At 38.9% G+C, this 13,802-nt stretch overlaps 1 protein-coding gene across 1 annotated transcript; it reads left to right on the top strand.

Annotated features, from left to right (window-relative positions):
* The first annotated feature begins 1,097 nt into the window (after positions 1 to 1,097).
* Positions 1,098 to 12,975, top strand: LOC142520076 (putative Ufm1-specific protease). Its single transcript, XM_075623037.1, is given in 14 exon segments — positions 1,098 to 1,371; positions 1,876 to 2,247; positions 2,946 to 2,962; positions 2,964 to 3,218; positions 3,310 to 3,397; positions 3,538 to 3,713; positions 4,339 to 4,429; positions 10,384 to 10,509; positions 10,593 to 10,640; positions 10,745 to 10,821; positions 11,417 to 11,505; positions 12,084 to 12,195; positions 12,298 to 12,400; positions 12,479 to 12,975. Coding segments are annotated over 14 exon segments (1,980 nt in total). The 5' UTR covers positions 1,098 to 1,175; the 3' UTR covers positions 12,709 to 12,975.
* Positions 12,976 to 13,802: the final 827 nt, after the last annotated feature.

The following is a 13,802-nucleotide window of genomic DNA, read 5'->3' as shown; positions in this document are numbered from 1 at the left end:
GATTATTTTACGAAAGTTTTTATACGTTGCAAGTTTATTTATTTAAAGAGAAAATTTTTAATAATTTCGCAAAATTATGAATACGAAATTACGGGCTCTCACATAATCCCTGCTGAAGTGGCTTGTTGCAAATTTCTTATAATTACCAAACTCTTCTAGTGAATCTTTCAAAAGTGGAAGAAGTAGTAACATAAGAGTTGCTCAAATATTCGATTATCCAGAAACAATTGTTTGTGTACTTAATTTGTGAAATTGTTAAGATTGTTTATTCACATCTACTAAACCAATATAATTTCTCGATCTCAACAATTGATATCAGGCAAAGTCATGAGTTTAAGTTTCCAAGAAGCATACTTATATACTTCTTGGAAGGATGTTGGGTTAAACATGTATGAGTGAGAGTAGTAGTACTGAGATGGATGACCTCTTGAGAAGTTCTCGGCGTCAAGCTGCTGACGTTCACAGCTTGATCTAATTGGCTTGGTGGGTGGTAAAAGAGACATGACCGACGGTAGGAAAATGTTAATACTAATCTCTAAGGGATATGAGACAACACTAATCTCTAAGAGATATGAGACAACACCAACATATAGACACGTACCTCTCCGCACCCATGTGCCTAATAGTCATACCCATTAACACCCAAATAAAAGCATTATGCGCTATCACGAGTATAAATAATTAAAATTATGCATTGGATAACTATATCCTTTGACATAGTGGAAAACACTTGATCTTAACATAAATGATTCTATGTTGAGATGAATTTAAATTCCACCACAATAACTTAAAAAAGAACTAGTTATGAATTAAAATCTATTTTCAAGTGAATTTATATATATTTGAAATTTTTAGGCATCAAAACTATCGACCCAAATAAAACCTAAATGTTAAGCCCATTATGGAATATTTTATCGAATGGGCTTATTCTTGAATTGGTTATCAGCAAATTCTAGCCCATTTCCAAAACAAGCCAAAATGTTAAGCCCATTATATAGTGCAATTATTTTTGGGCCGGTTATCAGCAAATTATAGTCCATATCTGGAGCGGCCCAAAATGATAATGGGATTATGCAATCGGATCCACTTCCACTCAAAGTCTTCAGCATGTGATATAATACCAGCTCTCGGAGCAGGGCCCGGGTTCTTGGATTTGTTGACCCGAAATCGCATCCATGGCCGCGCAGATCACCGGAGACGACGCCGGAATTCGAATATTATGTCGGAAACTGGTGATATTGAAGACGGAATCGGGGCTCCAGTGGCTGATCGGATCTCCATTCTTGCCTTCAGTGAACGTCGCGTCAACAATCCGCTGCATTCACACTCTCCCTTCTGATTCACTTTCCCCCGACGTTGCTAAAGAATCAGGTAAATAAAGGGACCTATAATGGTATATATTTATGAGGTAACAACTTTGATGCAGTAGGATACTATTATTATGATTTGTTTATACCGTGAATTGAATTGCTGATGGGAGATTCGGCTATTGTATCTTGAGTTTGGATTGGGTTCGAGTGCAATCAAAATTGTTTTGTTGGTTATGCGGAAAAAGCCGCCCTGCGGAATTAGTAGGTAGCTTGATTTTGCTCAAGTGTGAGTTTCTCCATAGTTGTTTTTGCAAAAAATTGTCTCTTTGTTGGTAATTTGGAATACTAGAGCGAACACATTGGTTGTGGGCATTAGGTAAACATGTCCAACTTTAAATTACGCACACTTGAGGCCTCTTGGTGGAGAAAATTTGGATTTCAAATGAAATTGTAGAATTGATGGTTGTGGGGTTACGGGTTGGGAATTGTAGCTTTACATGAAGTATACTAGAGTATAAAACAATGGCTAATTTGTGATTTACGTTCTGTGCTACTTCACTGACAGATGATATAAGGGGTCTGATTCCAAGGGGTTTCGAAATAATCGGACTGATTGTTCAAGAAAAGAAGGACAAGAAGGTCGAAAAAGTTGCGGGTGATGCTGTTTCAGCAGTTAGAAATTTGAGGAAGACGCTCTATGGTGGTGACAGTGGAGAACAGGTGTTGATTGGAGCTGTGCTGGATTGGAATCATGAGAACAGTGAGCGTGATATACAGTTTTTCATATCCAAGAAAGGGAATTCAAAGAGAGTGGAGCAAGTAAGCCATGTTGTGTATGAAGATCAGCCTGAGAAATATATTTGGGAGAGAGGTTGTATAGTTCGGTGTGAACTATCGCTAAAATTGCCTCTGTATTTTTCTGTGAGCAATCCAAAAGGTGAATTATTTTTCCAGTATATATTGATTTGTATTTTAACGAGACATTAAATTTACCATGAATTTTTTTGAGAATCATTATGTATTTCAGCTGTTTGCGTTGCTCTTAGGGAATAATCTGTTGGGAGAATATAATCCTAACTTAGGGCTTGTTAAGAAACAAGCTTCTTTTAAATAATTTGTTGGTGGTGATGATTTTTTTAGTACTTTATTGCTTTCATGATAGACTGAGACTTCATGTGTAATTTTAATTTAGGATGACTTTGAACAGGTAAGTCTTGCCATTTCAATTTCTTTTCTGTTTATTTGCAATCTAAATATCTGAATGTAATCTAGTTCAGAATATAACTAGCCTTTCACTAGGCACCACTAAAACTGCTTATGACTGAACGAGTTATATTTGTATAAATGATAAACTTTAAACTTGTAGACCATGTACATCAAGACATTTTTCTGATGGCATGCAACTTGTAGAGAGAAAATGAATCTAATGAAAATACATGTTTTAGGATTGCTTACAGAAACAATTCTGCAAAGAACTAGTGAATCCTTTGTTATTACGTTTTTCTTATTTTTGCGTTGGGACTTGATGAACTACTTTATCTTTCTGTTCTATTCTCATGATGACATTGCCACCAATGAAGCATGTCGCTTGTATTTTATTATTTCCCTGTTGCAATTGTTTTGCACATCCTATAGATGTGGAGAGTGCTTACTGCACGAGCTATTGAAGACGTTGAATGCAAACTTAGAGACCCACAAGTTACATACATCATAGAAGCTGGTAATAAAACTTCGTCTGGTGGATCTGAGCCTATCGTTCTTCATGGTTCGGATCTGGATTTGCCTCTCGAGCTTCCAAGAAATGCTTTTGTAATTGAAAGTGCTGAAGAGTCTTATACAAAGTCTCTTTCGTGTAAATACTTTCTCTCGGAAACCAAGAACTTCACATCCTCTAGCTCTGTAGAGAAGGTAAATAGTGCCATGCGTCAATATATTAAATTCACTAGTTATCTTGAAAGTTTGGTTCTTTTTCAGTAGCTATTGATGTTTTTTCCCTCAGGATGCAGATAAAATTTTAGTCAGTGTCATGTTTAATAGGTCAAGGAGTTCACAGAAACCAGTGGCACCTACTGCCGAATATTATCCAGGTATAATTACTGCACAGCAAAAAAGTGTCATTTCATAGTTCACAAAATTAGGGATTTTGACCAGTCTGGTTTTCTTTTTAGCTGGATATATGAAGTTAGTTTTGAGAATCCAACTAAATGTTTCTTTACATTTTTTCCAGCAGCAGGAAATGCTAAACTTTTGCTCATAAATCATAAATTAGAAGTTTTGTTCTATGTGCCAAAGGACTTACCATTAGCAGACATGGTTTTGAAGCTAACTATCCCTGGTCTAGTTGACCAGTTGCACTCGTTCAAGAACAAGATCCTACCTGACCTCTTAATACAGCAATCACTGGTTAGAAGATCAGCTCCATTATTCTTTTTATATCATAACGCTAAAAAGAATAATTAACAGGGAGAAAATTCATGGACTAGCTTGAACTCGATAAATTTTTCAATCCATGTTTTCTAGTTTGATTGTCTGGTTTATGAAACTCATTGTTCTCTAATTTCTCAATCTGCAATTGTTCTGGCCCTTATCATCTGCAAGAGAAACATAATCGATAATATAGGCTCTGGGAAACTCTTCTGCAGTGCTAAGCACAAAATAGTTATATAGAGGCTTTCTTGTTTATTGTTTCCAAATCAACATAAATGATGCCTCTTAGAATTAATGCTTGATGTTTATTTATTATTTTAGGAATTCAGTGACTGAAATCTAACTTATATGAGTTCGATTTTAGAAGAAGATTAATCTTTACATAAGAATTATTTGTCTGTGTTATTTTGTAATTAGAGTTCATGAAGATCAAGAATATGCTTGAACCTACAGGTTCTATGTTTTTGAGAGAAATGTTAGATGTACTTCTTGTTAGTATAGTGGTTCTTTCCAATGTTTCAAAGAATTTTTTCCGTAGAAAAATTTATTTTTCCTGTTTTCATTCACCAAGTATACTGACAAATTTCCTCCCCTTCTTCAGCTACGTCCATACCACTTCCTTCCTTCAGGCTTTCTACATCCTGTTACAGCAATATATGAACTTAGTTATGGGGAGATGGAACTGAAGCAAGGTATTGTAACTAAATATAAAGTTCATCAAATAAATATGTGGCTAGAAGGATGTATCTCTGATCTTGTGGTTTCCAAGTTAGCTAGATATTCATTGTGGTCACAATCCTGTGTTTACTTCATTCGAAGTGGAGGTTTAAGTTCCCATTTCATCACAAATAAGGACGAAGAAAAGAGTCGATAGATTTAGAAGTATGGTAGCACAAGAAAGAGTAGATAACTTTAGAACTATGTTACGGTCTGTTAGCAGCCTCCGATTAATAACCAAAATATGTATTAAAAATATGAAATGGGAATAACAGAATCTTGTTACAACCACTCTCACTCCCTCACACTAAAAAAATTGTTAGTGACTCATCACTCTATCTAACTGAATGCCCTCTAGCTTACCCCCCCCTCTTCTTTTTATACATTCCTCCAACCCGCCTCTCTCCTTCCTTCTTCTAGAATATACATTTACAATCTTGGGCCTTCTGTTTATTTGGCTCTTCATTCCCTGGGCTTGCTAACTCAGAAGTCTCTGGGCCCAATGAGTTTGGGTCCATAACATGCCCGGCCTCTTCAAGATTCGCCTTGTCCTCAAGGCGAAATTCTGGAAATTGTGCTGTGAAATCTTCTTTGTCTTCCCACGTTGCTTCTTCCCCTGTTCTTCCCTTCCACCGCACCAGTATCTGTTGGATCAAGTGCCCTCTTTTGCTTTTAGTTCTTTCAGCCACAACTTCCTCGGGTTCAAAAGTGAGGAACAAGTCAGTGTCCACCTCTCTTGGCAACTTAACTTCATTAGGGTCATGCCCCACTGCTTTTTTTAGACAAGATACATGAAATACTGGATGTATCTTGGACCCTTCCGGTAATTTCAAGCGATATGCCACTTGTCCCACTTTCTTCAAAATTCTGTAAGGTCCGTAGTTCCTTGCTGCCAGCTTCTGGAAGACCCTCGTACTAACTGAATTTTGGTGGTGTGGTCGCAACTTCAGGTACACCACATCACCTTCTTGGTATTGAACCTCTCGACGGTTTTTATTAGCATATTTGGTCATGCGTTGTTGGGCCCTTTCTAGATTGTATTTCAGCTGCCTTAATTACTCATCTCTGTCCTCTAATGCTTGGGCTACTGCTGGCACTTTAGTTTCCTCAGGAAGAAACTTAATGAGAGTTGGGGGTCTTCTTCCATACACTACTTCGAAAGGTGTCATCCCAGCTGACGTTTGAAAAGAGGTATTGTACCAGTACTCCGCCCAGTGCACCCACTGCGACCAGCCCTTGGGCTGCTCCGAGCAAAAACACCGGAGATAGGTTTCAACACATTTGTTCAATGCTTCACTTTGCCCATCCGTTTCTGGATGGTAAGCCGTGCACATCTTGAGTTGAGTCCCTTGTAGTTTGAATAATTCGGACCAGAATAGGCTCATGAACACTGTGTCTCTATCACTGACAATGGTTTTCGGGACCCCATGCAACTTGATCACATTACGTGCAAAGATTTCGGCCACTGAGCAAGACGTGTAAGGATGTTTAAGGAGTAGAAAGTGCCCATACTTAGACAGTCTGTCAATCATCACTAGAATTACTTCGAACCCCTTTGACTTCGGTAGTCCTGTAATAAAATCCATGGCCAAATCCTCCCAAATTGCTTCTGGAATAGGCAAAGGTTGTAATAAGCCGGCCGGGGTAGCAGCCTCATACTTTTGTTTTTGGCATACTTCACATTCGGACTACAAACTTGTACACATCCTTCTTCATTCCAGGCCAAAAGAAGTTGCTTGCTATTCTTTTATACATTCTCAAGGCTCCCGAATGGCCCCCTACCGGAGTAACGTGGAATTCTCTCAATAATGTGTAGACCCACTGCGAGGTTCGTGGAATAACTATCCTCTCTTTAAAGAGTAAACAACCATTAACCACTGAGTAGTGTTTGCCACTGCCTTGGGCCGTGCTCATTCCCTCCATTATCTTTTTACACGCGGATCATTTTCCACGGCCCGTCTGATGTCTCGTATTCCCACCCATTCTGCCCTGGTGATAGCAGCCAAAAGTCCAATGTCCTCTCTTCGTGATAAAGAGTCTGCTGCTCCGTTCTCATTTCCCGCTCTATGCTTTATTTCAAACTCATACCCCAGTAGCTTTGCCAACCAATATTGCTGGTCTGGCGTGGTTATACGTTGCTGCAGCAGGTTCCTCAATGGTTTATGATCCGTCACCACTAGAAACTTCCGTCCCAACAGGTAGTGACGCCAGTGTTGAACTGCCAAGACCAATGCCATCAACTCTCTTTCATAGGTTGACTTGGTTAATGCTCGGTCCGCCAAAGCCTTGCTATAAAAAGCAATAGGCCTGCCCTCCTGGTTTAGCACTGCCCCCACTCCAGTCCCTGATGCGTCACATTCTATTATTAATTCTTTCGAAAAATCTGGCATCTTTAATACCGGAGTGGTCACGACTGCTTGCTTCAGCAACTCGAAGGCTTCTTGAGCTTTTTCATTCCACCCGAAATTGTTCTTCTTTAGTTGCTCGGTGAGTGGCCTTGCAATCTTCCCGTAATCTTTAATGAATTTCCGATAATATCCGGTTAGTCCCAAGAATCCCTTAGTCCTTTTGTGTTCTGTGGTTGGGGCCACTGTACCACACTTTCAACCTTATTGGGATCCACTTTCACTCCCTGACCCGTGATGATATGCCCCAAGTATTCAACTTGTCTCAACCCAAATTGGCATTTCTTTTTGTTTAAAACCAACTGGTGTTGTTGTAATAATGCCAATACTACTTCGACGTGTTGCATATGACCTTCCCAATCTTTATTGTAAATCAAAACATCGTCAAAGAAAACTAACACGAATTTTCGCAAGTAAGGGCGAAATACCTCGTTCATGGTTGCTTGGAATGTGGCCGGAGCGTTTTTTAGTCCAAAAGGCATGACTAAAAACTCGTAGTGGTCCTCATGTGTCCTGAACGCTGTTTTGTGCACGTTCGTGGCTCGGACTCGAATCTGGTGGTATCCAAATTTAAGGTCCAGCTTTGAGAAGAACATTGCTCCATGTAATTCATCAAATAGTTCCTCCACCACCGGAATTGGATACTTGTCAGCGACAGTGATATCATTCAATGCCCGATAGTCTATGCAAAATCGCCAACTTCCGTCTTTTTTTTTTACTAGTATTACCGGGCTCGAGTAGGGGCTGTTACTGATCTGTATCACTCCTGATGTAAGCATCTCCTTCACCATTCGCTCGATTTCATCCTTCTCATGATGGCATATCGATAAGGTCTGACGGATACTGGTCCGCATCCCTCCTTAATACATATGGCATGATCCTGTTGCCTACAAGGGGGTAATTCACTGGTTTCTCGGAATACCACCTCATACTTGGCAAGGATGTCACTTATGGCCTCCTCAGCTCCCTTCTTGTCTGCCCCTCCCTTCTTTTCTTCACTCCATTTGACCAATATTGCTCCGCAAAAGTCTACCTCACTCACTTTGGAGATCCCTTTTAATGAGATTAATGATCTGCTGAGGGATGGATCCCCCTTTAAGACTATTGTTTGATCATTGCAGCTGAACCGCATCTCCATCTTGCCCCAATTTAGCAGGACATCACCTAATGTGCGAAGCCAATCAACCCCCAAAATAAGATCAACTCCCCCTAAGTCAAACAAATACCCTTCAATTTGAATTCGACATTGTCCCATATCCACCTCTAATCCCCTGCACACCCCTTGGCAAGACACTCGACAGCCATCCCCCAGACATACTCCAAAAAAAACGCTCCTGTCTCATTCAAGCCCCAACTCCGTGATTAATTTTCTTGAGACGAAGTTGTGGCTTGCTCCACTGTCCACCATTGCTATCACTTCTCGCTCTGCCACCTTCGCCTTCATTTTCAATGTTTGTGGATGGTTGATGCCATTTACAGAATACAAGGGTAGCTCCAGAGTATTGTATTCAACTTCGGGCTCCCCTCCTTCCCCCGTTTCTCGTGTCACCTCATCCTTATGCCCCACTGACTCCACCTGTTCCCACTCGCCTTCGTCTCCTTCTTCCTCCGCTAAAATCGTCACCCTCAAGCTTTTGTTGGTACATCTGTGCATTGGGTGGTAAGGTTCCCCACACTTAAAGCACAGTCCCTTCTCTCGTCGATGTAAGAATTCTTGGTGAGATACCACCCTACCATCTCGATTTTTTTGGTATGGTGGTATCCTCGCTGCCACCCCACCGCGATCTCCCCCGCTACTTCCTCCTGGTATGCCCCGAGGCCCACTGCCGTAGGATTGCTGCGAAATTGGGTTTCTCATTCGTTGATCCCCTAGACCAGCAGTCCCCATGTTAACATTGGGGCCTGAAAGATTTTTGTTACGGTCCCTATCATGTACTGGGTATGGATTGGCCCAGCCCATGTTAGTTACCGATTTTTGTGTATACCCCAGGCCCGATCCAACTTTATTTCTTCCCTCTGTCTACCGCCGTCCCATACAACTCCTTCTCCAACCCCCTGGCCAACATCATCGCACGATCTACCGTTCGAGGATCGTGAACGATCATCCTCCGCCGTATCTCCTCCCTCAATCCACTCAGGAAGTAGCCCAAGCATTGGTCCTCCTGGACGTCTCCCAGTTGTGCGACCAACATCTCAAAACGCTCGATGTAAGCGTCTATTGACTGTTGGCCTTGGCTTAATGACGCCATGAGTTCGAAAGGGTTGGCGTCATATCCACTATAACGTTTGATCAGCTCCTCCGCAAACCTATCCCACTCCATGTTCGGAATTCTCACCTTCATCCATCGAAACCAATGTACCGTGGTCCCCTGCATACAGATGTAAGCCAATTTGAGCTTGCACTCCACTGGTGTTTCGTGGACCTCGAAGTACTGCTCCATCCTCCCCAACCATCCCAACGGGTCCTCTTCTTCAAACCCCGGTAACTCAATTTTTTTCAGTGCCAACTTCACTTCTTCTACACCCTCTTCTCGTCTCCCTTCCTGGCGCACACTCTCATCCTTCCCTAACATATCACTCCCAATCCCATGTTGCTCGCCACCTTCATTGCTTGCATCTGCTGCTCCCCCTTGTGCCTTGATAATTTGTTCCATCATCTCCCTCAGCCCCAGTAATCCTTCCACCGCCCTGTCGATTTTGTCCAATCGACCCTGCACTTGCGTCATGTTGTCTTGCATCCCCATCAGCGTTTTTTCCATGCTATCCATCTTCGCTTCTGATCGTGTGCTGGCCATGTTTTCTTCAGCTCGAGCGGATCCGGCAGGTCGGACCAAATTGTTAGCAGCCTCCGATTAATAACCAAAATATGTATTAAAAGTATGAAATGGGAATAACAGAATCTTGTTACAACCACTCTCACTCCCTCACACAGTCACACTAACAAATTGTTAGTGACTCATCACTCTATCTAACTGAATGCCCTCTAGCTTACCCCCCCCCTCTTCTTTTTATACATTCCTCCTACCCGCCTCTCTCCTTCCTTCTTCTAGAATATACATTTACAATCTTGGGCCTCTGTTTATTTGGCTCTTCATTCCCTGGGCTTGCTAACTCAGAAGTCTCTGGGCCCAATGAGTTTGGGTCCATAACACGGTCCCAAAAAGATTTGTGCCATCGTAAAACATTCTAATTGAGCTGTAAAACCAGGAATAATGATACAGACTTATAGACATACCAGAAGCGTGAATTCAGCCGTTTGACAACGAGCAACCTCCAGTCAGTTGGAATCTTTATAAACTTGAGTTTTAAATTCTACTTGAGAAATCCAAGATATGTTTTATCCGTTGATTCCATGTTCATAGTGATTTTTACTGTCATGGCAAACAAATATATGGGAGTACAGTCTTCACTTGCCAGCATTGCTTTCATTTTTTCGAAGTTCCATGTGCTGCAAAGAGTACATAGAAATAAAGTAAGCTTTCGTTTCATTAGTTTATGCAAATTCCAAGACCTAAATTTTGCAGTTGAAGTTCGAAGATCACTTCACCAGAGACTAGGGTTGCCCTTTGATCGTCCTCTCTTGAGAATTGCTAACGCTATTAACTTTTTTTCGACAAAGGACGATATGAAAGACAAATCATATCCAAAAGGTAGTTGTTCATCTTCTAAATTTTACTATGTTTGTGTTTGTTTGAATTGGTGTATATTTTGACTATTTCATTCATTATGATAGGCTCCTCTTTGCTCAAGAATGTTCATCGTGATATTCCAAGCAGTGGGGGTAATTGTCGTCTTGACCCTTTACATGGATTATTGCATTTCCTACGATGTTTTTTGATTCCCATGGCTTGGCCCTGAATACACTTATATAATATAAATGTGTAGTATCTGGTGGCATTGCCTCTCTAATTCAAGGTTCTTATGAGTATTATCATTACCTCCAAGATGGATTTGACGACTCGGTAACACCTCACTCGTGCAAGTTACTGATTTTCGCTAATTTTTTACTGATCTAACAGAGTCTGCTATTCTAAATTTTATATTGATTTTTGTGTGCTGATTCCATATGTACTGAACAAATATACTGATTCTGCTTCAAGTCTTGTGAAGACAGATATTGATGCTGAGTCTATTCTTTATGTTGTTTACTGGATATCTGATTCGTTTCATGAGAATGTGGTGCTCAAGTTTTTATTGATCACTGAATAAAGAGAAATGAAAAATTATCGGAAACAGGTTGTTAGATAGTTAGATGCTGAAAACTTAGGTTATTGATTCGAATAAGAAAATGAAACCCCTGGGCCCTGGCACTAACTGCACTAAGAAAAAGTAGAGGTTGGAAAATTCTGGGGATGGGATAGTTGTGATTTTTTATTGAGAGAGAACCATGACTTTTATCCCATCTATACTTGTTTTAAGGCCATAGTGTTGTTTTCAGTGAATTGTCACAGTGCAGTGTGGAATTATCATCTTTTTCTTAACAGATGCCTGTGGTCATCTTTGATTGTTGCTTTTTCCGTTTTGAGCAATGAGTTAAACAATAGTTTTATATGCCAGGGTTGGGGCTGCGCTTATCGATCTTTGCAAACTATCATATCATGGTTCAGGCAACAACACTACACATCCATTGATGTCCCTTCACACAGGTTTTTTTTCTTTATTTTTTCTGCTTTTTTTTCGATAACCTGCACTCCATTTCCACCACTGCGTTTAATCGTTTATTTGGCTTGCACAAAATTCTTCTGTTGCTATATTTAATATGGCCGTTTCTTTTCTTCTTCCATAACCATGAGTAGGCCATTTCCATTTATTTTTAGAAGGAAATATTTTGGATGATAGATGAATTGATCAACGATTAATTATGATGATGGAATTTGATAATCGGTTCTATAGTTTGTTCATCTCTATGAAGGAGTATTTCTGGGAGAAAAAGTTATTTTCTTCACTATATGAAACACTTGGGACTCGCCAAGTTCATACTGTAGGAATCTTTTGCATGGAGCGATGCCTCTCTATTAACATTATTTTATTCAGGATTCTGAAGTCTGTCTCTGTATTTATGTATTATTTCATTTGATATCAAATTATCTATATTTCTCAATCTTTAATCATAAAAAACTTTTACACATGAAAACATCGTCTGTTGTGAATTTTTTATATTTTGTCTTTCACCTTTGCCTTGTTCTAGTAACATTTGGCCTCACCGTTGGTACTATTCTTTCAGACAGATACAGCAATCACTGGTAGAGATTGGAGATAAAGACCCTTCATTTATTGGGTCACAAGAATGGATTGGAGCCATTGAGTTAAGTTTTGTTTTGGACAAACTACTCGGTGTAAGTATTCATTCTTCTATTTCTTTGTTTCGCTTGATCTTGTAGCTTTGAGTATACCGTATCAAGAACTTCACAGATGAATTAAAATATATTCCCAAACAGGTCAGCTGTAAAGTCATTAATGTGAGGTCTGGAGCCGAGCTTCCAGAAAAATGTCGAGAGCTTGCATTGCATTTTGAGACTCAAGGAACTCCTATCATGATAGGTTAGAACTCCATCATGATAGATTTTGCGTGACATCTTCCTGTCGTTAATGATCTGCTATTTTTTACTTTTATTACAGGTGGGGGTGTTCTTGCATATACTCTGTTGGGAGTCGATTATGATGATGTAAGTGGCGACTGTGCATTTCTTATACTCGATCCTCACTATACCGGAAACGATGAGCTCAAGAAAATAGTGAATGGGGGATGGTGTGGATGGAAAAGGGTTGTTGATGGCAAAGGGAAGCATTTCTTCTTGCACGATAAATTTTACAATCTTTTGCTTCCTCTAAGGCCTAACATGGTTTGATTGATAGTTTTTTAGTAGTTTGGTTGAAGTGAAACCTAAACTTTTTCTCTTTCTTTATTTATTTTTGAAAGCGAAAGCTAAACGATATTTTTTTTTTTTGAAAATGAAAGTTCAACGTTTTAATGGTATTTAGTTTGGTTTTTTGGCTAAAATCCTTAATCATTGAGACTTTTGTAATGATATTTAAACTTTTTTATTTTGGACGAAGGGATTGTTACACTTTAATATCGAATCCGAAACTTAATCTCATTGGAGCCTTTGGTGGTACATGGATATCGTTTGATTCGTGGTATGAAACAAATAGTACATAGATAAGTAATATTTTTTTATAATAAAATATATAAAAATGATAGTTAATATAATGTTTGATTTGATTGGTTAATTTGATTAAATTTAAAAGAATATGATATTACCGTTTTGTATTTTTGAAAATATTAATTTATAGTATTATTTATTAAAGATAATATTATAATTTCAATTCAATAACTTGATTGATGTATGATAAATGATTGATGTATGATAAATGATTGATAGATGTATAAATAATACGATGTATCAAACATGATATTAGATTAAATAAAAATATAAATAATATAGCGAACCAAACGGTACATTAATAAAATATATTGATTGTTAAGAACAAGTATCCAAAAAAAAGTACACGTATTGGTAGGTGGAAATAATGTCAGAATCTTAGTCATGTATAAAATTATTATGGAGTCCATTCAACAAAATGAAATGTAAATAACATCGTGTCTTATAATAATAATAATTTATTATTATAATAATGATAATACTTTCACAAACAATAAATGAAAAAAAAAAAAAGAAAAACTAACTAGTCAAGGAGAAGTTTGAAACAGCAAAATAGAATGTTTGAATTCAACTTTCTTTGCGTACAAGAACGATCACCTTAGTCAGACAATTCAATTACGCCAACTTTGGCATGTTTTTTTTTTATTTATGCACAAAATTCTTTTAAAGACGTCCAACGTATCAATTTTTCGATACAAATCTCATCTTATTATAGAGATAAATAATTTCTCTCTTTTTTTCTAAACAAATAAAGATATATGTATTTGAATTTAAAATTA

The sequence above is a fragment of the Primulina tabacum genome, chromosome 12, assembly GCF_025594145.1.
Source record: "Primulina tabacum isolate GXHZ01 chromosome 12, ASM2559414v2, whole genome shotgun sequence".
In the NCBI taxonomy this organism is placed as follows: Eukaryota; Viridiplantae; Streptophyta; class Magnoliopsida; order Lamiales; family Gesneriaceae; genus Primulina; species Primulina tabacum.
The sequence above is the reverse complement of the archived record's forward strand: the minus strand, read 5'-3'. Positions and strand labels throughout refer to the sequence as shown.